The sequence below is a fragment of the Poecilia reticulata genome, linkage group LG3 (genome assembly GCF_000633615.1).
Source record: "Poecilia reticulata strain Guanapo linkage group LG3, Guppy_female_1.0+MT, whole genome shotgun sequence".
In the NCBI taxonomy this organism is placed as follows: Eukaryota; Metazoa; Chordata; class Actinopteri; order Cyprinodontiformes; family Poeciliidae; genus Poecilia; species Poecilia reticulata.
Window position 1 is genome coordinate 11,244,835 of NC_024333.1, and position 25,513 is coordinate 11,270,347.

The 25,513-nt window shown below is 36.2% G+C and overlaps 1 protein-coding gene across 4 annotated transcripts in view; it reads left to right on the forward strand.

Annotated features, from left to right (window-relative positions):
• The window catches only part of pcdh9 (protocadherin 9), a 202,342-nt gene that overhangs the window by 64,461 nt on the left and 112,368 nt on the right, over nucleotides 1-25,513 (forward strand). For 2 of the 4 annotated variants that reach the window (XM_008404416.2, XM_008404418.2), the window contains exon 3: nucleotides 3,618-3,719. The exons of the other annotated variants lie outside the window; for them this stretch is intronic. In XM_008404416.2, coding sequence (XP_008402638.1) covers nucleotides 3,618-3,719 — 102 coding nt within the window. The remainder of the gene's footprint in view (nucleotides 1-3,617; nucleotides 3,720-25,513) is intronic. 4 annotated transcript variants of the gene reach the window in all.

Genomic DNA, 25,513 nt, shown 5'->3' on the forward strand with positions numbered 1-25,513 from the left:
TTTGATAGGTAAACTTAATTTTATTGTGTCATTTAGCGCGGGGCGCTGGTCTTGGTCTTGGTCTCGGGTTCGGTGGTCTTGACTACAACTCTGCTACATGGCTCCTTGGTTGCCTCCCCTCACCTTCTTTCCATCCCCTTTCAGTTGGATTTCTTTTTAAATAAATGTCACTAATGAAGTTCATGCTATGTTAGGACAGGAGACAAGATGTTTCCATCCCTGAAATTATGATCCATAGAATCACATATCCAAGTCTAAACTGATACAGAGAATAAACACAATAAGAACACGTTTAATCTGYGGTTAAACGTGTTCCATTTTAATACATCAGAAATGTGCCATTTCTGATGTATTAATTTCTATTAAAATTAAATACAATCGGCACACGTAATGATATTAGCGATTAGGAAATGCGTTCAGCAAGTACTTCTACTTTTAATACTTAAGTATTTTTAAAAGCCAGCACTTTTTTACTTTTACTTAAGTAAAATGTTAATGTGGTACTTTGACTTTTACTTGAGTACATTTTTGACTGTGTATTTGTACTTTTACTTAAGTACATTTTTTGAGTACTTTCTCCACCACTGTTAAAAACAAGTTTTTGTCTAAATTAAGGTGAATTCATGGTTCCTTTTTCCATATAATGTAACCGGTAGTGCTTATGATTAAAAAAGTAATAATTATGTGATCGGTATCGGTGATCGGTATCGGTGATCGGCCCTCATGAATGATCGGAATCGGCAGGAAAAAACCTGATCGGCACATCTCTACTGAATACACTAAACTGCTAAACCATATAATCAGTGATACACAAATAATGCATTGCGTTCTACCTTTGAATAGACATGAAAACTTGTATCTTGAATGTTTTCAAGCTTGTTACTTTTATTATTCTCCCTACGTTGCATGGGAACTGTGCTGCTCCTTAGCACCTGACTCTTCTCAGCAGAACTGTGGGTCTAATAAAACCTGCAGAAGAGCAGCGAAAAGAACAATTGTGAGGTGTTCACCTGACCTTCCAACTCCYCTGATGGCAATCTAAGAGAATCTGATGGCATGTACTGAAAACAAACAGACCCCATGCCACATCCTGTTGCTAACAGCATGTTACAAAGCACCAGAGCACAGTCCCATAAAGGCATTTTACCAAGATTTTAAATCTAAAAAAAGAGGTCACACGCCTCAGGAATATGCTGCTACATTTACTCAATGATGATTGCTGCATTTAACTCATAAAGGTTCAATTTTTTGTAGTAAAGCAGCAAAGTAGATACCAGTTTCATTCACACCAGGTGGAAATCTGTTGTTCATCTAAGTTTCCATAATCATTTAGTTGTATGACAGAGTACTACTGACAAAATTACACAGAATCATTTACCACAAGCTGTTACATCAGAATGATGCTGTGCTAGTTTAATTTCATTGCCTAATTTTAAAAAACACTAATTACTTGAGAACTTCCAGTGGTGGCCATTTAGTGACAAGAAACCTCTCCCCAGTTTTAGACTCTGTTCAGTAAATGTAAACTAAAACAGTCATTTTCAGACTATCATTAACACCACTGATTGGGTATAGTTAAAATTTTAAACACGTTGCATACTTAAATGATCTCTCAATCCTTAGCTGCAACATTGTCTAGAATACTCCAGTTTTTGCTCAGGTAGTGGAAAGTGGTGTTCACCTCATGCAGTTGCAGGACACTCAGTAAATCTTAATAAACTGTTTTATTCATGCTGCTTATACTTGTTGTCAGAGTTGACAGGTGTAACATGTGACGCTGTCAGCGTCAACCAGGGACTTTACCACCGTCACTGACAATGTGAAGTGAAAAATGATCAATTATAATGTTGCCAACTCTCACTTCCTTCTCTCTGTCACATATCATACCAATGATAAATGGCTAGATAGTCATAAATAATCCCACATTTTGGGAAGTTTATAGTACAGCACTTCCATTAATTAGAATGACAGACAAGTGAAATCATATATTAAGCCAACACAAAATGAGATAGAGGTTCTGAGCGCTGCTCAGCTGCATTCTACCCGTTTCCCCGGTATTTCAATAATTGGAAGAACTGTTAAGGGAAACTGTTGTGAGAAACATGTCTCGTTAAAATTGCCTGAGTACATTTTGGAAAGGTTGATTTCTAACCCAACTAAAAACGGAAAACTAGCATAGGTCTTTGGACAGCATTCTCTTCTGTTTTACCTATGGTTTGGATGATACCCGTCTTACTATATTGTGTGAACTTGCAAGTTACAAGGAATTTAAAACATCCATTTGTAAACCACATTTAACACAAACCTGCTCATGACAATAATGTAATCCACTGTGATTTACTATTATTACTCTGTTACTATCATTGATTGTGACTTTAATCATGCATTCAGTGCAGTTTTCTATAGCTTCTTAGTTAAATAGTCTAGCTGAGGTTTAAGGTTCATTAAACTTAATCACTGTTGACAGTTGAGTTTTACCCTTCAGGACTGACTGATTAACAATACATTTTGCATATATTTTATTCACCAAATTTTTAATTTTTTTGTTTTTCTATAATTGAAAATAAATTACAGCACAATGAATGTAATGTACAGATTGGGTGTTAAAATGATATTCCAACTTTGGATTAAAAATAAATTATTTTATTATGTATTACATTAAAATATCTGGGGAGACAACTCTCAAACGGGACATTTTTGTTTTAATTACCGTAGATTTTCCAATTACCAAATACCGCACACCATGTAATCCATTTCATTATTATAAGTATTTGTTTTTATACAGGATTGTTGCTTGTGTACCTCGCAGCGGTGTGTTTGCTTTTAGAAGGAGTTTCATTCCAGGGACAGCCGACCACCTGATATTCTCATGTCATTCAACAAGGTTGAGGCTAACGCATACATTACGAGGTCTCCACCTTTTTTGCAATGCCGAATAAGACTGTTAGCAGTTAATGAACCGGTTGCTGGGCTATAACCAAAAAAAAAAAAAAAAAAAGAAATTATAAATTGCAAGTCGACTTATACCTTTTTGAAAAAATAATGTATGAAATTATTTAGGCTGACAATATGGTGTGTGCTGATAAGAGACACAATTTTACAGTAGTGCTTCTCCGATAACCCATTTCTTTCTCTGCTCTGTGTTGTTTCTGGTCATCTGGAAGTCAGTTAAAGACAGTGATTTATGCCTGGGGCTTCATGCAGCATAGCCTCATTACACACAACCATTTTGAGAATCAGCAGATAATTACAGTATATATCATAGACCACATGGGGCCCAGCAAAATCAGTCCATTCCAATGGCATGTCACTTAGGACAGGCCTCAGGAATGGGAAACTGCATTTCTAACCTCATTTCCTGTTCTTTAATTGAAATTTTTGGTGAAACTTCATGTTAATTATTCAAATTAACATTATACATACCTACATATGTGTTTGAATGCATGGCCAAGTTTATTTGAAGACATTCTTATATCTTTGTAAACAATCTTGTTTTTGAGTCGTTTAGGAAATTTGAGCTTTGTGTTTTTTCTGTTCTGTACACATTTTGTTAATGCAAACAAAACCATAATTAAATAACCAATTCTAACGGAACCTTTTTTTCAATTTCCATGAAGGGAACATTAACTCGTGCCCGAACTGAACTGAACCCCGAATATCTGGACCTCCGTCCTCGAGCAGAGCTGAATCCTGAATATTGGACCCCTTGCACCCCTTTAGTGAGTACTGATGGTCCCATTTCTTTGGCAAACAATCATTAGAGTTTCACCTAATGCAAATCATTTCATATCATAAAATCCAAACTATTTTGAAGATCATTATTACATCGGCATTCCATGGAGAAAGACAAAGAGAGTTATTGGACAAAATATGTCTATTTTTTTCATTTTTGCCTCCATCCGTGCTTTGGAACATTGCAAAAAAATATTTCTACTATTTTCTCCTTCTACAAAGCCTAAAAATGTTTTGCATCCGAGTAACAGTGACATATTGTACTCGAAACATCATTAAATTCAGGGCTAATGTGATGCTAATATTCATGCCATTTTTACTTGAGTAATAAGTATTTGTCTCATTACCTCCGTGCTTGGAAAACACAGAGCTTGATAGTCATCGGGGGGTTAGAGAAGGTTTGCTTGTGTCGCTTTGCACTGGTGAATCTTAATGATGTCGGTTTTTCTCTGCTACAGTTTATCAACAAGAGCTGAGAGGGGGGTTGGACTCTTACCATAATCTGCATCCGTTGCTCACCGCAATGCCAAGTTTTTTTTTTTTTTTTGCGTGTTGCAGGGATAATTTGTGTGAATTCCTTTCCTGTCATTGTGTTTCACAGATAGGGTTAGGTGCATGCAATTCTTTCTGTTACAGCGTAAGTGTGAAGAATTTCACCAGCCTTGCCTAAACTGTTAACCTATTGTAATTCATTTAACTGTGTAGGTATTTTTATTTTATTACACAATTCAACGACGCCATGCATATATTGACAAAATAGTTCAGTTTATAGCTATTTTCAAATGGGAAGGTCTTTTTTTTAAAAAAAAAAAAAAAAAAACATCCGTTAAATTTATAAAGCAACATAAAAAAAAGGGTTTTCGGTTTTTATGTTCAAATTTGTTTTTACCTTACTCTTTTTTATCTTACTCTAAATCTTTATCTGAATCATAGCATTCAAACGCTTCTTATAATTGCTGATCAGCATTTTGCGTATGTCCACTGGTATTTTCACAATTTAGCTTTGCTGGTGAGCTACAGAACTTTGAGGTTGAGAGGCCTCCTGGTCATCACCCTAATCTTTATATTTTTCTAAAGATTTTGTGTGTCTCTGCCACTCCACAACATTAACATTACTCACAAACAAAAGCAACGTGTTGGCACATAAAAAGATTGCTTATAGCCTAAATTTGCAGAGGGTATCAATACTGTATATTTTCAGCTGAACTGTAACTGTAGACTCCATATAATTTTAAGGTCTGCAAGCATCTCACAAGAAGAAGTGCTAAAAATCTGGTCACATTTGCAAAACAAGTTTGAATAAAATACTGTGATCATTGTAATTTTTCATGCCACTTTTGTTTCTACAAAGCCAAAACATTCGGAAACAACAAAGAACTGCTTGTTTAATTTCCTCATTTAGAATTAAATGAAATGAGTGGGAGAAAAAAACAAACAAAACAAACACAGCAAACCATAAATTACATTTATGGGATCTTTTCTGATGAGCTAGCTATTTCTTAGTTTACATATGAGCACATTTAGAGGATTGTTAGGTCAGTTAGAAGGTGGATAGGATAAAAATGTCCTTTATTGTTCTACCTTGAAGAACTTCAGGTGTTCCAGCATCAAGTTACTAGTAAATGGAAACATGCATGTTAAATCTACAAAGATAATACAAGAATATTAAAGTTGTAAAGTACTGGACTGTTCCAAATCTATAGTAAATCAGCAGTGCTTAATGATTGTACTGTACCTTTTTTGTCAAATGAAAGCTTACTTTCTTTACTTCACACTTTAAAGACATTCAAGAATAGTTTCCAAAATACTCATTGGGAGTTAGTTTGTTATAGAATAACAGGTAGCGTCTGACAATTAACTTTCCCATCACTCAGGAAAAATGTCAAATAATTAACACAGTTTAAACTTTTTGTACTTTATGAAAACATTGAAAACTTTTATATCTGCATTTCCTAAATATACAGCTGAGAAAACATTTGCATATATTTATTTTTCATGTAGCAGTAATGTTCACAAACATTGGACCCCTCAGTTTTCTTTCCATTAAATATTTAATGCTTGTTGTGTCCCCCTGGGTCCACTATCAGCAAACAGGGAAAAGCTAACGAGGCAATGGTGTAAACACAAAGCAGTTCCATCTCACCCACATTCCCTTGATGCCACCGGGCACACCACTGTGTCATGCAGTGATTTTGCTGTGCTAGCTGGCATCAGCACAGTCAACAGGTCAGAATTTCCTTAGCTGCTGTAAACATTTCTAAGACTTTGATAGATTTGTCAGTCACTGAGGGCAGAAAATATAGAGTAAAATAAGGAGTAGCATTTTTTTTTTCACATGGAAGTAGCAAACAACATGAATTGTTTGCTACTTATCCTTATATGATTCGCAAATGACAGCAAACGCCCAAAGTCTTTGCACATTAGCCGGCATCTTCTGTCAGCCATGTAATCTTACATTCATTTAGTCTAAATTAGAATAACTTTTTCTTGATATAAAAAAATGACTGAAGGAACCCATAATGTTCACATGAGGAAAACATAAAGTGCAGCTTATTGTAGTGTATGTATTATGCACAAATGTCTCAAGTCAAGTGACAGAGGTGCAACATATTGGAATATTTGTGATATTAATATCGCATAATACTTATTTAAATAGAACTACAACTGGTGACTTAAGTAAACAGGAACAAGAATGTTTTATCGTAGAGTTTGAAAAAGGAATGCTTTCACGAGTAAAAGTCCAGTGTTAACAAAAATCCTTGTCACTAGAAACAAATTACAGCACCTTCTATTATTATTTCAGTAATCCTGGTAAGTCTTTCTTTCACCTCCATTACAACGCAGTTTTTTTTGTTTGTTTTATTAATCTGGGATGTTTTTCTCACATGTGGAACTGGTTCAGGGACCAGTAATAAGATAAATAGGACAGTGCATGCTTTGTGTCTCCCTGAAGCTTACAGCAACATTATACGGACGTTAGCCTGATTTAGTGAACAGAATTTCTCACAGAATTCCTTTCAGTTGAATTCAGCAAAATATCCTGCTGGCTTTGTTGCAGCACGGTAGTGTGTGCTTATTGAGCCTCACCGGACCAAAAAGCCTCACAGCCAAACATACGCATGCGTGCTCAGATAAATGCATGTCCTCTCACACAGGCCGTTTTCTTTTAGCCCATGAGGGAATGATGACTCTCATTATCGCCTCAAAGCAAGATGGCCACGCTGCCCCTACTCAGCAGCCTATTAAGTTACCAGACAGCTTTATTGTATTGGTGTTCGATAATTTTCTTTCCTCTGTCATTCCGAGTGCATCAGGGAGTTGTTGCATGGGGAGGAGTGGTTGGGAGAGGGGCAGGAGCGAACGTGAAAAGGCACAGCTGGCGGAAATTATCCCATCCTATATGCAGTGAGTCCTTGGGCTGATTGTTGAGCAGTCCTTGGGCACAGAGAGACACCTTCCTTCATTAATAGTTTATTCCAAATTGCGTGGAGAAGAATAGTTTGGTTGTGCTTATTGTGAATACCAGTCATGACACACAAGAAACTAACTGCATCCGAACTGTAGTTCTTCAGTTCTGCAGCAGGTAAAATACAATAAACTGGAAAAGTCACCTCATGGACTGCATATGTCCCATTGATTTATTGGATGTTTTTCAGTTTGTGGTCCCCGTACTCCTAGGGATCAATGCGCTTATTGCCATTTACTCTATATGCATGATGAGTAGATAACTGGGAATTAAATTTTTATTGTAAAATTCATACAAAAGAACTGACTTGCAGGTGAGGATAAAAAAAAGAAGAAGCTATAAACAAATTAACAAGAATCGAGAAGAAAAGTCTCATCTCTTCAAGGTTTATGGCATTGATTTATCTATTTTCACTTTATATTGTTTGGAAGATGCTATCTAGTTTAACCTTGTTTATGCCAGGGGTAATCTTTAAATATCTGTCATACCACTGTGTACAACTGTTTTTGGGATTTTAGTAGTGTACGACAAAAGGCACCTTTGGGTAAATAAGTTTCCACTATCAACTCTATGTATTTCTGATACCGTAGCCTTCATATTGTGATGTTCAGTGTAGCTACATAAGTTATGGTATAGGATCTGAATTTATATTGCACCTTTCCAGTCATACTGACCACTTAAAGCACTTTACACTACAGACATATTCACGCAGTCGCATTCACACAGACATGTTTAATACTAATGATGGGAAGAAGCTTGGCTCAAACCTACAACTGTCCGATTGCAAGAATATTCTCTATCACTTAGTCACAGTCGCCCCTGTTATATAACAATCTTACAAAATTCAAGTGAATGCTACTTCAAAAGAAACAAAAAGATAGTAAACTCAGCCCTCCTTGATGCAGAAAATATGCCAGATTGGCATATTTTATTCCTGCGATCCCAATACAGATACACTGCACAAAACAGGTACTTAATGCAACATAACTCAGTTTCAGAAAATATGCTTCATTTTTTTCCTTTTTAGACCAACATAAAATATAGTTTTAGATTAACTTGCTTACATGGTGAGCTATTTATCAGCGTAGCACTCGCTTTAGCAGTGGTAGCTAACAGTTAGCACTTCCTGGTACAAAGTTGTTAACTGTTAATTTATGCAGAAATGTGCATATTCTCTGAAAGCTTCCGGAGTCCTGAAAATGCATAATTCTTTTTTGCTGTTTGTATAAAATATACTTGGAAAACCTGAACTTTTTTTAACAGACAGAATGGTTATTTGAAGTACAACAAATCTTTATTTTATACTTAGCCCAGACTAAAAAAAATGAGGTTGAAAATGAACTAACTCTGGACACAGTTTACAAGGTTTATACAATGTCTAAATGTATCCGTTTGAAATGTACTTATTGACCATACTGGAAAATCACATTAGCAAACTGCTATACATGCTTGGTGCTTTTAATGCTCAGAATCTTTAGACTTTTGAAATACACTCAAGTGCTAAATCCTGTTTGGCCATGAACTGATATTAGAGAGGAGAGTTTGGGAGCTTTGGAAATGGAATATCCAATAATGCTGCAGTAACACCACTTTGGAAGATGCAATTTATAAAATCACAGCAGTGAATGGGCTGTATCTCTGTGTAGCATACGTATCCAGAAAGATTTCATACAATGTTGATACTCTTTCCACTGATCCGCTTTTTTTGAAGCACTTGAAAATGTAACTTTATATTTCATTATAATTAAACGAAGGATTAACTGTTTTTATCAGATATGAAACATACTTCTAATTAAGACCACACTTGTGTATTATTATTTTTTAATGGCCTGATGAAATTCTAATCTTCTAAGAAATTAAATATTGTGTCTTCATTGACTATAAGCAAAAAATCATCACACTTGACAGAAATAGAGGCTTTAAAAATATGACTTTTTTAAATTATATGAGTTTTGTTACTTACAGAATTGAGTTACGATTCAATAATACCAGTTGAGTAGATCTTTAAATATAGCTAGAAAATGTTTGAGAAAAACAAAACAATGGCACCGGATAGGAAGCCTTTTGCATATTTAGATTAAAGGAAATTGTCAGATTTTTCTTGCAAGTTTCTATTTATGGTCTTTATACAGAACAACAGACCAGATGGATTCTTAACAGATTTTTTAATTTGCTTTCTTGGTGTTTTCCCAGCATATTTGGGTTTTGGATACATGTGCTTTACTAACTTTTTTCAGCCACATTATTAAAATCAACAGTTTAAATAAGCAGTATTGATAGTCTTTCATGCAGTTTCTTTGCTTAAAAGCCCTGAATCTTCATGTTGATCTGATGTTACTTTAACGGGACAGTCCACCTTAAGATTATTGCAGATCAAAAACTAGCCTGCCATGGCAACAGCACTCTGTGGCAGCCACAACCTCCTTCAGAAAGACAAGGTCCACATAAAAATACAAAATTAAAATCTTTGAAACAACTCTGTGGACACAATAGAGCCCAAGGAATCTCAGAAATCTCCAGATTTCTATAAGATTACCTTGTATTATTGTGTTTTGTTGATTTCAAACCTCAAAGTCTAAAAACTCTCCTTGATCTTCAAATTGTGGATTGTTGCAGAAAAAGCAGCAAACTGTTTTTTTTTTATTTTTTTTTTCTGTGATTTGTGTAGAATAAAATTTGCATTCTTGACTGAAATAGTATTGGTACAGAACTGTTATTTGCAACAACAAAGGGCATTTTTTTCCATCAGATTTTGAAAATACTGCATAGCTACAGTCGCCGTTGACAAAGAAACGTTAGGGTAAGATTAAACTGTAATCCTAGGAGAGGTGCAGTGTCATTGTAAGCTTCTGAGACTATATCTCAATCATGAACAGCAAGGAAATGTGCTGTGGACTGCAGAGTGGAAAGAAATGATAAAAAAATCAGATGGCAGACAAGAGAATGGGGGCAATATTACTTCATATGAAACTGAATCTGTTCTAAAATTCAGGGCTATTTCTACTATATGTTATTATGCTTTACTAAGTCTGTTTGCAACCTAAACATCAATAACCAATTTATAATTACAGACACTTGGGTTATAATATGCTACACTAGTTTTCAATGTTTTTTTCTTACTATGTAAATCAGGCACAAAAACAAAACACCTTTTCTCCTTTTTATTTGTTCTTCACTTGTTTTATCCTGCATGATACTTGCTTTCCACACACATTCTAAGCAATCAATGAAATTTCAACTACTTGATGAAACTCATAGAGAGGTCAAGCATAATGGAAAAAGCCTTGATTAAACTGTAGTGGCTTTGTATGACACACTACTCCCTGTTCGTACCGTTTGACTTTCTATGAAGGTCAGATTGGCCATTAGCTAGATCAGCCTAACACTGCTTGCCCCACCTCTCCACTCCAATTCTTCTCATCTCCTCCTCTTCTCACTTCTCCACCCCTCTCCGCGGTCTAGAGAGAGAGATGCGATGGGGCTAAATTTATCTTCACAGCAACTAAAGCTAAGATGTTAAAAGAGAACCCCTGCCAGCTTGGCAACTGGCTGCTGATTGTGATCAACTTCACCTTTGCAAGGCGTCTGTCAGAATAGCACGGACCCATTTCTCCTCTACCCTTCCCTCTATCCCCATTCCTTTTTATCCCGAGCATGATCCTCCCATCCCGTGTTTTATTAACAACAGAGCTGGTGGTTTGTGATAACTGGTCACTCCTCTAGGCGTTGAAAGGCAAGGACACTCTATTATCCTTCTTAGATGGATGGGTTGAAATAATGGCTGCAAGTGGTAGAGCCTGCCAAATCCTCCAGTCTTATAACTCCTTTGTCTCTGACAAGGAGGAACATTAGTAAGAAGGCCAGGTACTTGGATACAAATTTACCTCTATGAATAGGGGGGTGAGAGGAAACCGTGGTCAAGAAAAGTGCATAGCCTTTGAAAGCTTCAGGAGTCCTGAAACTGCATAATTCTTTTTTGCTGTCTGCATTAAAAAAAATGCTTGAAAAACCTGAATTTCTATCAGCAGCTATTGCAGAGATCCCACATCCCTTCTGACATTGTACTTTTTCTGAGAAAAACAGAATACCTTTTGTTGTATGAAGAAAGTTAACATGATGCCTTATTAATATGGTGTACAGTCTTTCAGCCAGATTGCAGGGTGACATGTCAATTACTCCCCTAATTATCAGTGACCTATAGCTCAGCACACTTCCAGATTTTAATTTATTTCACAAATATGAAGCCTCTGTACAACTAGTTCCAGTCATGAATCCTAAATTGCATGACTGAAATCCTGTCTTTCCTTCTTTGTTTATTGCAGACATTGGGGGAACAAACCAGAACAGCTTGCTTAACACTGTTTGCAGAATGATTTGCTTAGTAGGTGGTGGAGGTATTGAAAGCCAAAACTCTATTAATTGTTCTTTTATTTAATTACCCAGTAGTAATATTGGAAAATAATGTTCCCTGTTATCCTGAACGCACAGCTGATAGCCAGAAGGTTGTTCTCATTCGCTCTGCAGTGTGTGGGTTCTCTTTATAGCAGACAGCAGTTGATTTGTTCCTAGGAATCATCACGCTCTGAAAAGTAACTTGAATACATAAAGTGAACTTTTATTTGCTCCTCTTGTCCATGTCTGTATAAATGTGCCAAACTTGTCAGTTAATGTGAAAATGTAGAATTTGAATTTTCTCTTTTGAGAATAACAGTCAATGTTTTCCAGTTTTACCCTTTATCTATTACTGTATCTGAACAATTTCACAATTCATATCAATAATTTGCAATTATTGAGATGAATTCTGAATTATTTAAGCCATCTCATCAGGTTAGTGTAAGGATTTCATGTAAGACCAGAATCTTTTGATTGGTGGCGATGGCTTTCTTAGAAAATATTTGTTCAGCTATATACTAGGGAGAGGTGGAAAGTAACCACTAAATAATCTTCCTCAACATTTTAAAATGGATTCCATATGCCAGAGGCTCCCAAACTGTGGGGCGCGCCCCCTAGGTGGGGCGCCGTGCCATTGCAGGGGGAGCGCGGGAAGCCGTCTGGATGAAAAAAAAACAAACATGAACGCTGTATGCGCTGGGTTTTTACCTTAGAATTGCCAACTCTCTGTTATTCCTATGTCAATTTGATACAGTAGGGGTTTCCACACTTACCATATCTGTGTCCTCTGTCACTTTTGTCAGCAGTTAAAACTGTTTCATCCGTTGTTAACATGTGGTAACCTGTTTTTCCGAGCCACCTTTAAACGCAACATGAGCGCTACGACGCTCGCGCTRGGTTTACACCTGTGCGGCAGTGAAGGAGACCTGCTGCTGATGTGCAGAGCTACACAGGTGTGTTAGAATCATGGCAGCAAACCAGCAAAACGCAAAGCACTTTTCACAGTTTGCCCCCCAAACTAACCGACTGAGTTGAGTAAAGTTGCTGGATGCAGGTAATGTTAGCTAAAAGATGACTAGCTAATATCAATACATCACCTTAAGCTTAACAAGTAGCCTGTAGGCTAACTATATTGTTGTATATGTTCAGCTACGTACATTCATTTTGCCCCCCAAAAAGTTGATCCCTCCCACCCAGGGGCAGGGACAAGGAGTCTATAAAAATCCTCTCTCCCCCCTCCCACCCTGTTCCACATGTCGTTCAACCAGACAGCCATTTGTAGTCAATGGGGGGGCAGAAAATTTTTGGAAACCACTGGGGGGGCGCAGGAGAAAAAGTTTGGAAACCACTGCCATATGCTAACATGCCTGAGTACAACTTTAGTGTTCCTGAATCTGTCTTTTCACGACAAGAGTTTGTATTATTTATTTATTTTATAGAAAAAGTCCATCTGTTATTTCTATATAGAGTTGTGAAGTTGATCTCTGCCTCAAGTACTTATTTTTACTCTGCATGCTCATTTTCTATGGTTTTTTGATTAAATTAATAGCTGCTTGGTGCAGTTCCTCTGTTACTGTTTTGTTGTGTATTAAATTATTAAAATGTTAAGCCATTTGCTATTCCAGTCACTCTTATAAATACAACATTTTAGCTTTGGGCATGACCTGTGCCTTTAGATTAATAATCCTGGAAGTAAACACCCAAATTACAGCTGCATGCTCATCAGAGGATGTTTAAAAGGCATAGCCCAAACAGAGAAAACTGTGAATAAGATCAAGTGCACAAGTTTTGGACTTAATGTTAAACCTTTGTCACACTATTGCACATCTGCCTTTCCAGTGGAGTAAGACATAATGCCAGAGGGCAAAACATGATCTAGTGTTAGGTTCCAATGTATTTAACAGTAATATGCAGAATCTGAACCCCAAATAAGTCAACCTGTCACACACTTTTTAACATAATAAAATATTCTGCCACATGTGGATGCAGAATCACTCAAATTTCATGTATACACATGTGCAATAGCACCACAGGATTAATTTATATGTTGCCATAGGGTCCCATTATATTTTACTTGCCTCTGTATACGACACGTGTACAAACAAATTCAGTTCATAATTTCATGACCAGTTGTGGGACTAACTGACCACTGACATTTTATTCTCAAATGGTAAGTTGATCCTTAAATATGACATCATACCAAAAGTAACATGGGGGAGGTCATAGGAGATGGTGTAATAGTATCTCAAAGCATGTATCGTGAAAAATATTACAGGTAGCTAAAATTTATGTTTTGCCCCATTCTTAATTTTGGACATTTTGGACAATTGGACATTTAAAATTAAGAACAACAAGACAATAGACCTCAAAGCCTCTGCTTTCACTTTTGAAATCTCCTATTATTTTCTAAACTTATTCTAATTATTGTTTTAGCAATAAGTGGCTGTTCCTGACACATATAACCACATGGGCTTTTGTCAGGATAGGTTTGATTCTACTAATTGGTACCAAAGCTGTTAACTGGAGCTGTGAAAATAAGAAATGGTAAATTGGTAGATACTCTCTTGGGAAATGTACACGTTGACCTTATTTTCCACCTTTGCACAGTTTTTTCCCCTTTAAGTACTTGCTGCAAAACGAAACCAGTTTGTCATCACACCAAAGTGCCCATTTCACAGGATATGTGCGTAACATGTTACACACAATATGGTGTTGTATGCTTCTTACACAATTGATAGTGAGGACAATTTTCCTTTTGTCTCTCTTCTTCTGTTTACCAAAAACGCAAAACGAATGCAGAAGTGATAAATGTGTTTTGTTGTTTTGTTTTTTTTAAAGAGAAAGTTTGCCTCAATTGCAGTCACATTAAAATGTGATAATATGAAACCTTCCTAGGGGGTTGTTCTAAATTCGTGAGAGCTTTCTCTTGTTTAGAATGCAGTTGCACTTTGAAGGCAGTGGGGTGCTTCTAAACCATGGCCATTTTGAATTTAAAATGTACTTCTGCTGTTTTTAGGCGCTTCTTTTTGTAGATACAACGGGCGAAGGACAAGGGCTAAACCTGGATATCAATTGGGTGCAACAAGGAACTGTATATTAATATGGATTTGTGACTCCACTACTACTTAGTGAAGTCAGAGTCGGTAGTAAACTAATCCAAACTAAGTGATTTTGGTGACTTTTTAGTTTACAGTGATTAATAGCTTGTCAATGTTAAGCTGCTGCAGTGGATGTGATAGTGGTGCAAGTAAAGCTCTATTTGCTATGAGGAAATCAATGTGGCTTGCACTATGTTATATATCTCATTGGATATTTCATTCTGAATATTCTTCAATGATAATTTTTTTTTTTTGCAAAAATATCTTACATACATTGCCACACTGCTGGAATGTCCTCTCAAATGTTTTAAATGCTTCCAGTGGCTGTGATCACATTATCTCTTTCAGTCATGTTGTCTCCTCTCAGTGCCCAGTCACCCTTTAAAATGCTGAAATGGTTTTCTATTGCTAACCACTTTACCAGCTTTACACTCCTTGTCACTTTACAACAGCCACACACTGTGCACCCTGGGAAATACAGTGTGTAAAAATTATCATGGGAAATCCTCATCAAAAACAAATAGAGCAAGCAAAAAAAAAAAGAAGATAAAAGCAATGAGAGAAAGAGAAAAAAAAATGCATCAGCTACGAAAAATAACTGAAAACCACATCGGTGAAACATCCCTGTTCTTACTGCTTCAGCAACTCTTATTATTCTTCAGTGTTTAAGTTGCTCAAAAACTGACAATTCAGCTGCACAGATTTATTTATTTATTTTTTTGTACTGTTACTACCCACACATCCACACAAGAACTGTAAATTTGGATTTAAGATTTTGGCATTTGATCTGGATTAAGATTTTTTTTTTTTTTTTTTAGCTTTTGATAAAAACTGGTTTGGTTTTGGTTGTTCTTTCACTCACTTTTTATTATGCATTTTTCCCATCACTCCTTTATGAAATAATCTTAAAGTACATATATAAATAAACTTTATTCTTCATTTGCATACTCAGTATTACAAAAGCCAACTTCACTGTTTATTGGAGAGAAACTTGTGTACTCTCCTGGTTATGCATGATAGGTGGTTAAGTAAGTAAATTTTATATTGCAACATTCACACACAAAATTATGAAGTGCTTGACATAGTGCACATTTCTTGATTATCTCTGAATTATATTACAAATATATAATTTTGTGAACCTTGTTTAGTTTATATGGCCAGAACACTAAGGACACTCCCACAATAAAATAAATACAGTTGCTCATTCTTCATAAGCTTGAAGCCGGCAGGTGATGTCCTGGAATTTATCAATACATTTGTCTGTTTGCTTAAAAATCATATTTGTTAGGAAGCCTCTTCTATCCTGAAGCAGCTTCAGGATATACTGACTTTGGATACAGAGTCAAAGTCAGACTAAGTAGTTTTAGTCTACTTATACCAAGCAGACTAAAACTCTGCTTGGTATAAGTTTGTAATGTCCATTACAAAACATAAAATGGCCATAGTTGAAAACTGAAATTAGATTACAACAAGACCAACAGTGAACCATAAATGCCAAAGTCTTGTTTAACAGGTTAGAAATAAGCTGGTGACGCTTTGTTTACAAATGCTGGGCTACTAGTCATGTAGGTTTGGGTCATGAACTGACCCAAACACTTCACTCATCATTTTCTTTTGCTGTGTACTAAAACCGTTAAAGATTAAAACCGACACTGAAAAGCTTTGAAAAATGTAATTACGTTTTCTTTTTTACCAAATCTCTTAGATTAGCGGTTCTCAACGTGGGCGGTACCGCCCCCCAGGGGGCGTTCAGAGGACGGCAGGGGGCGCTGGCGGACATTTTTACAAAAGGGGGGCACTGGGATGCCTTTGGGGGGCGTTTGGTCAAAGGTAAACTTTTCACCTTAAATGCACTACAATGCATAGTTATAGTTTTTTAAATTTCAATAATCAGAATGCAGAAATAGTTTCCGTTGGTTTAAAAGGTTTATGTCTATCTGCCTTTTCCCCATCGATTCGCTTCCCGACCGCCCTGCACCTTAGGGGCTTAAAAAAAAAAAAGACGCGCACATTGCGCTAAACTCTGAAACAGGAGAAGCGGGACATAAAACGGAGCGACGAACTAGATGTGAATTATGGCWTAAAAACAGAGAATCCGACGCTGAACAGTGAAAAAATAAACACATGATGTGAAACGCATGACGATTAGACGGCGCAGCAGGTGATGATGAGGGTCAATAAATGATTAAATAAATCTATTAACAGGAAAGAAAAGTGGACAGAGCAATAAACCAAGAGAGGATAAAACTAATCAAAGGACACTAAATGGAAATGAATGAAGAACAAAATGCAAGAAAGTAAATACAGAGGAATAAACTGGTATGGCAAGACCTTTCGAGCAATAATTAATACAGAGGACGGAATGGGAAGAATAAACAGACACTATTTTGAGATGAAAGGTAAAATAATATTATTGAAATGTCATGGGTTTGTTGAAACCACATCTAGTACTGAGAATAAATATATCTTACAGACCATAACGGTAAATAACTTATCACTTATTTATGTTTTTAATTAGATTGGATATATTTATTTCTTCAATATTATTTTTCATGTCAGTGTTAATGTCATGAGGCTGATGACTCAATGACACGTTCAATTTGACTCATTAGGATTTGATTAAGAACCAGATTTGTTATTTGTAATTTCTCTCCAGTAAAACTATTAATCTATAAATCAATAGACAGGTCTATATAAAGATATAATCCATGTTTCTGTCTCATATTTGTATGGCATTAAAAGGATCTGGAACTTTTGTTTTTCCACTGAAAGCTCTGGTTTGAACAATAAATGCCATGTGGGTGACGTTTTATGGATGATACTCTGATGTCCCATTCTCCTGAAGGCAACACTGAGCTGCACCACCAGAAACTGACAAACACGGAAGAGAAGAAGAGTTATGATTAATGTAGTTACAGTTCTATCCATGTTTTAATGTTGCAGAGCTCAGTCGTTTGCAAATAGATCAAAGTTTAAACTGGCATGTTGAACATCTTTTATCTGGTCATTTTGTGGAATATTTAACAGGTAGAAAATGGCACAAAATAAGAATATTTTTTCCTCTCTTATTGGCTGCTGTTAGGCCTACCAATTTTAAGTTGAATGTCCATTGCATTTTTCATAGACGCCTGTGAAAATAATTTTTACTCCCATAACTTTTTTGTTCTCTGGGAAATTAGTTTTGATGATAAATACAGAAACAAGCATAAAAATCAAAACATCTACAATACTGACAGTGATATTAATAGTAAAATAATGGACAGTGCAAAGTAGCCTGCAAATTCTTTGGTGGGGGGCGGTGAGGGACCTGGATATGGGTTAGGGGGGCGCTGGGCCAAAAAAGGTTGAGAAACACTGTCTTAGATAGTTCAATCATTCCTGTTGCCGCTCGCAGACCAAAACTTTTAGCCATGAAGCCTAAAATGCTTTATGGATACATGTTTTAAACAAACAATGGATCAAAAATAAATAGTCATGTTATGTTCACATTTCAGACACTTTATTTTTCAAAAACCTGTAAAATACATACATCTATGGAAGTCAAGTAAACTAAGGGGTTGATAATAAACAGATGTCTAGGTGAAACCAAAACTAATAACCCACCACATAGTCGAGCAATAAAAAGAAAGAAAAGAGTCGCCAAATTACTAATTACAGAAGAAGATTTAAAGATAAAGGTTTTTATAGTACAAATTTTTCCATGGCATTTTTTATTTATATGTTTGTTTTTTGCTGATTGTACTGATGTTCGGTATATTGGCATCATATTTTAAAATTTAGATATACCTTTTTTTTTTAGCAAGTGTCCATACTAACCCTTCAGCTACAAAATATTGCAAAAGTTAAAATCGAAAGAATATGTCCTGATGCAGTGTTTCAAAGACTGCACATTCTGTCAGTGCCCTGGAACAAATACAAATTATGTAAAAAACTCACATCAAGTTTATTTCTCCTGACAAATCACATTAAAATTACATTTTAACTACAAACATTCAATAACTTGTGCAAATTATGAGCGAGGTCAGGTTAATTTTCTTGATCATCACCGCTTTGACATGTGGGGTGACTCGGTGACCGACAAGAAGAAACTTGTCCTATTGAGCCACAGCTGACTCAATCTATTAACACTGACAGTAAGGGTAGATTAGACACATGCCCAAATGACCTGGTCCAACATGGAGAGTTAATTGCTTCTACTACAACTTGCTTCCAGACAGCCGGTTTACCAACAACCTGCAAAGTCTGGCAATGGAATTCAAAAACTCTGTTTGTATTAAGTGCAAAACGTAACACTTTAAAAAAGCCTTCCTTTACAACTTCATGATGCTCGTTGTTTTTTTTTTTACTTTTATTGCTTTTGTACCCAATTTTAATGTTCTTATGTTACAAAAGTGTTCAGCAGCTGGTCTTATGTGTTTTTTTGTTTTTATTTTAGGTTGAGTGTTCTTTGAACACCTTTGAGAGGCACTTGTGTTTGAATGCTACTCATAACTGACTTCATTTGAGTAATTAATCAACTATAACCCTTTATCTATGGTGGAGGTCTTGGTGATCATAGCTGATTTTCTAATTCTTTTGGTAAAGCTCTTTGGTAAATAACTCTTTGGTGCTTTAAAAAAATCCCTCCCTCACTTCAATATTTATTCAGGGTCGTTTCCCATTTAAAGACTCACATTAATATTTGCTTTCACACACGCACACAAACAAGCTCAACACGGTTAGTGATCCTTGGTTGATCAGCGGCTCCTGAGAACTGCCAAACAAAATCCGCACACAGGCTGAACAGAGTTCACTTATGAATATTAAATGAAAAGAGTAAAGAATTAAGCTTAGGTGCAGGGGTTAAATTAATAAATAAGTGCTCTCATATATATTTATAAATATTGAAATAAAAGCCGAATCTCCTGTGGTCAGCCTCTGCATGCCTAGTGGTCTTTGAAGGCATCATTAGCTGGTTTTATCAGCACATTGACCCTAAAACTAGTACCTGAGGGGCCTGACTGTAGTAGTGCAGACATGAGTGTATGAATCTTGGATGGATGAAATAGGACTTTGAAGTGAATTTTCTATTCGTAGGATTATACATTTGGGATTTTGATTCATGCCCACTTTTGGTCCTTGAGGCTATGTGCTTGTGTGGGTGGAAAGAGTTAGTGTTCACAATATTATTAATGTATTTATTTATTGTACAACTCAGTTAACATTTAGTTAGTGAGTAGAACAATATGGCAGATGGCTTATTTGAATTAGTTCAAATGACATGGATTTTTAAAAAAAAATTGAAAATAATAAAAAAAAGAAGATACTTTAACTGTTGCATTGGAAATTGATTTCCAGAGATGAATCCTCTCCAGACTTGTATTCATAGTATTGACATAGTCCTTAAAAAATAAATCAAATATTTGAGCTCGTATGCTGGCAAGGGAGATTGTAGGGATGAGGTGTGCAGATATTATGATCCCCAAAGGGAGCATACAACACAATTGTCTCTTTTATCTTTTCTTGATTGTGCAGTAAATTGGAAGTATACATACCAAACAATAAAGATGATAATCTCAACACAGATGAAAATCTCACAAAGTAATTTCTGTTTCATATGAATTTCTCTAATCCTGGTGTATGTTGTCATGACCTAGTTTGGTATTGAAATTTGGTGAATACCTCTTACTTGGTAATCCCTGAATATAATATAGGCACCCTCTCTGCTTTAGTGACCTATTTTAGGGGGGGGGGAATTGTTTTGTTTTGAAATAGTCCTCTAAGCCATGCCATCAGAGCTCTGAAGTAAAAGGGGATCTTTAGCAATTGTATTTATTTATTTTTATCTTGAAACAAATAGTTTAATAAAAAGAAAGTTTTCTCTCAACTGAAAAGTGTTTACTGGAACAAATATTTTGAGAATAGTGGCCAGACTCATTGCTGCAGTCACAATACCTCATTTTTTCTTAATAGTTTTTGTGGCAATATGGTCTTTACATATTTGCATTTTGTCTCTGTGTACTCCAACTGTACGGATGGGTTATTGTTTCCAATACATAAATAGCTTTTTTTTAATACTGTCTTTGAAGTCATGTTTTTTGAGTGTTTGTTTCAAGTGTCATTCTCCAGAGAGGTGGTTGAACTTTAAAAAAATGCAATTTTCCTTTTACCACCCTTGAATAGTCAGACTGTGCCAGTTCTAACCTTGAGCCGTCAGAATAGATAAATCCTTGCAGAATGTATTCTGATTAGATTATCTGCTTTATCTAAACATGAGCATGGAACAACAGGAATTGCTGCTTGCAAGGCAGAGTAAATGCAATAATAGCAGGATGCTAAGGCTTGCTGGGAGACGGCGTTAATACTTGGGGCAAACAATATTAATGGAGCTTGGATCTAACAGCAAACAATAACCCAATTTATTACACCAAAGCTATCTTCCCTGCATGGGTCCTCTAAAAGCCATTGTCACCATGGCAACCATTGTAGAAATGCTGAAGCTGTTTTAGGTACTTAGGAACTTTGTACTTAAAAGTGGGGTCATAAATTGAAAGGTTGTAGCCCACGTGTTGACCCATTACCATTAGGGTAAAATTTGCTCCAGTGGATGTGACCGATCAAAGTCTACATGTTCACTTTACTTTAGGGAACATTAATTATCAGTCAAGAAAATGCAAATGCAAAGAATAGCGTTGGGTTGTCATTTATCATTTGAAGTGATGGTTATTGAGACAACTCGAATTTAATTATTGCTTTATATTTGTATCTGTTTTTTTTTGTTTTCATCTTTAATAACATTGAATAGTCCACATGGTCTATTTTTGTGGGTTCACTGACTCGTCATCTTTTCTGTTTTTGCAATGTCCCAAATATTTTTTTATCTCTCTTTCAAAATCTACTGTGTGCACATTTTGCATGTAGTATTCCTCTACAAGTTGTCATAAATAAAACAAACAAAAAAAAAAAAAAAAACAGGTGATTTTGAACAAGAGAAGAAGTCATTTTTGGTGTGTTGTTTGTAATCCATACTTTCTACTTTCAATTAGAATGTCGTAGCATGTAATTTGACACCTCCTGATATTTTTGTACATTAAATTATGAGAAGTTCACTAAAGTAAGACTTTTGATGTTATATATGACAATTAAAGCTGGAAATCCTTATCTCTGGCTGTAATTTATCTACCATTTTTGATAGATTTAAATGTTGTTATTTTTGGCAAATCTAATTTCCTTCACTTATCGCTTATAAGTTTCCATTCTGCAGTTTGAATGCAACAAGATAAATCTAACCCAGCTTCTTAATGCAACATTAAAACATATCAATATACACGGCATTAAAATATGTATAAATAAATGCAAATTGTGAATAAAGGATCACTGTAGTCTACAAAACAAGACATTTTATAATTACACAAGGTTTTTAACTAGAGGTTAATCATTTATTATGTAAGTAATCAAAATATGTTCCAATAGTGTCATTCAAAGCCCTAATTAGAAATTATAATCTCATATTTATATTTGCATTCTATCAATCTTTCTTAAAAGGGGAGAAACAGCGCGGATGGAACATCAATCTGAGAAGCAATACAGAAAACAATAGGGTTTATACATGTAATTATATTAGTCATGCAGGTTTTTAATCTAAAAAAACTCTGTTCCTTGGCAACCTTTTTGAAAAGGGCTAACACATTTAAAACAGATAAATCAACAAGCATCTGATTTTTAGAAAATAAGCATCCTTTTGCCTTTATTTACACTAGTAGTAGGTAAAAATCTCATCTTTCTGGAAGTGAGAGGGCAGCAAATTTATTTTTATATGCAATACATGGTTGTCTATTGCTATTTGTGGCTTACAATAAAAGCATGTATGCAGGTTTCTAACATACATGGTGAACCTGATGCTATAGCAACATCCACACCTACTTTGGAGCTGCCATTATTACTACTGAAAAGCAACCTATTGTGCCCTTTTATTCATATAGATGTAGTCTTGACTGTCTCAACATCTGAACTGTGACCTCAGTGCTTATTCTTCAACCCAAAAGGTGAAGTTGAGCAGAACAACCCCTGTTGATTATTCGAGTACCTCTGAACTGAATGGAACTTTCCACTGAATGTATTGCTGAGATGCCCACTCTAATGACTTCAGCTAAAGCTATTGACTGACGTCAGTGCAGTTTCATAGTTGATCCTCCACAAAAGCCTGTATCAAGAAAAATACATCAGCAAAGGGAGCAAGTTTTGTGCTCATGCTGTTTTTAGCATTAAGGTCAGGACGTTCTTTGGTGGTTCAGATAATGTCTCCTGCCTTGCTGTGGGGCCATCAAATAGCAGCTATTTGATGACTATTTTATTCAAATGCGCTTTGTACAGTTATTAAGCTTACATTGTATTGTACCCATTTATTCAGTAATTGAACAGACTGTCAAGGGAAAAAGAAACCAAACCTGGATATGTTTTAGGAACTTTGTAAAAAACATCAATAATAATTAGAACTAAGAAGCAATTTAGCAATATTTTATAAACTACACCTTGAAGTCAATGCAGAGGTCAGCTGAGTGTTGATTAGGCCGTGGAAAGTGTTTTGAAGGAAATAAGACGGTTCACTTGGTACAACGGAAAAACTTTAGAAGCTCAGGTCGAAGTAACTTATGTTTAAGACAAAAACAATTCTCAGAAGTGAACAAAAGATTATCTGTCTATCTAGACCAATTTATCCTCACCAGCCACTTTATTCGGTAAAACATGGTAGTTCTTTTTGGCCTTCAGAGCTGCTTTAATTCTTTGTGAGAAAGATCAAACAAGGTTCCAGAATCATTTCTCTGAGATTTTAGTCAACGTTGACAAAGTACTGTCATACAGTTGCTGCAGATTTGTCAGCTGCACTTCAGTGACGCACCTCAGATGTGGTGCAAATCTCTGATTGCACCACAGGGTTTCCCCCAGAAAACTTGCTAAGGCTGGTGGCCAGGGCGCCGAGGCGGTCCACTGGCGGTCCACCGTGTTTTTGTATTAAAAGTAGACAATAAAAGTAAAAATATCACTGGGTAATTATAATGTTATGGGAAAACAACGTCAGTGAACTGCTATATAAACCCACAACCAGTCTTAAAAATAACTAATCAAAAAATACAATTAAAATAAATATCAATTATGTCCACTTCTGTTAAATCCAAATTAAGTCAGCGGCTCCATCAAGCTTCCCAAAGCTTCAGGGGCCCCATTAATGCTAATATTTTAACATAGACCACAGATATGTAAATGTTGCATTTGTTTATTGAGATTATCATTGCTGCTAAATTTGACATAATGGTTTCAGCATATATAAATTAAAAGATTTTAAATTAATTAACATTTATATGTAAGATTTTAAGGAGCTGGCAAGTTTACTTTGTAGAAGTTCAAAGAACAATATTCATAATCAGATTGGTTTGTTACCACAGCTACAATCTGATGCTGTGAGTTTAATCTTTGAGTTTCAGCTCCGTTTGTTCACAAATACAAATTAGTAAGCTGCAGTTATAATTKATTGCTTTTTAGGTTTGCCAGTTAAACTACTCCCCCTGTCCTAGATGTCACTAAATCTAACACAGAAGCTGTTAGAGGTGCTGATGTTTTTAGCAACAAAAGGGGCCCCTCAGTCAGATTCTGCTCCAGGCCTCATACACCCTTGGACCAGCCCTGCATGATGTGGTAATCCGCTGCACTGCGCAGAGATGCGCAACAAATGGGAGATTTAATTCAATGCTGCTAATGTGGCTTTAGCAGCTCTTTCATTTCGTGTCTGTTGAGTTTTTAACAAGGGGACAAAGAAACTATTTTGGTTGGTCGAGTTTCTGGACGAGTTTTTCAGATGTCCGGTGGCCGCGCGCATTAACTCTGTCTGACTAAGTGGGCARAACATTTGATACGGTTTGGTGCTTAGTGTAACCGGAAAAATAATACTAGTAATAATAATAAAATAATATAAAATCAGCGTGATGCGTGACTGCGAGGAGAGCGAAAGCTCCTCACCGGGTTAAACCTGCACCATGAGTGATTAGCAATAGCACTGGGTCGTTAACCACTAACGCGCCGGCTAACCGGGAACACAGACCTAAACTTTACAGGGAAAACGGGGCCAAACGTTGGGCAGCGTGTTGAGATGTAAACGCCGCATAATGTTTTGTTCACAAATATACATCATTCTCACCGCTCGGTCAAAACACCTCGGAAAGCGCGACTACAAGTTATTCCTGCGGTTCACGTAGAGCTGCGCAACCAGAGCTAACGCAGTGGGTTTAAACTCTTACCTTAATCAATAACTCCTCATAACTAATAATTCCTCACAGGGGGTTGATGTAAATATCCATAGCGGTCAGCCTGTGTCCAGTTMGAGTGAAAGGAGGAGCCTGGGATCCGCGCTGAGGTTAACTTTAGACATCCAGCTGCTGCAGCGCGCGAGGCAACGCGCAGAGGCCCAGCGGTGTGATTGGTCCGGCTTTAAATGCATGAACTATAAACATATATTCTATAAACATATATTTTAGGAATAAATCTGCTCTGATAGTGAAACGCTCGGAGCAACAGAAACACGTGCAATCCGGCTTAAAAAAAAGGCGATTCTTTTTATTTTACTTGATTTTCCTAAAAAAGAAAACTTAGCCTGGCGGTGGCGCTAGTAAAGCATGGCGGGCCGCCAGGCCTATAATACACTGGGGGAAACCCTGCACCACATCTCAAATATACTATTTTGTATTTAGTGGACCTGTGCAAAACACCTGGATGCTCTGACATGGGTTTTTAAAGAGACAGTCCCAATTTTAAGGCAATAAATTACAAAGTAAATTTCTTCATATATATATAT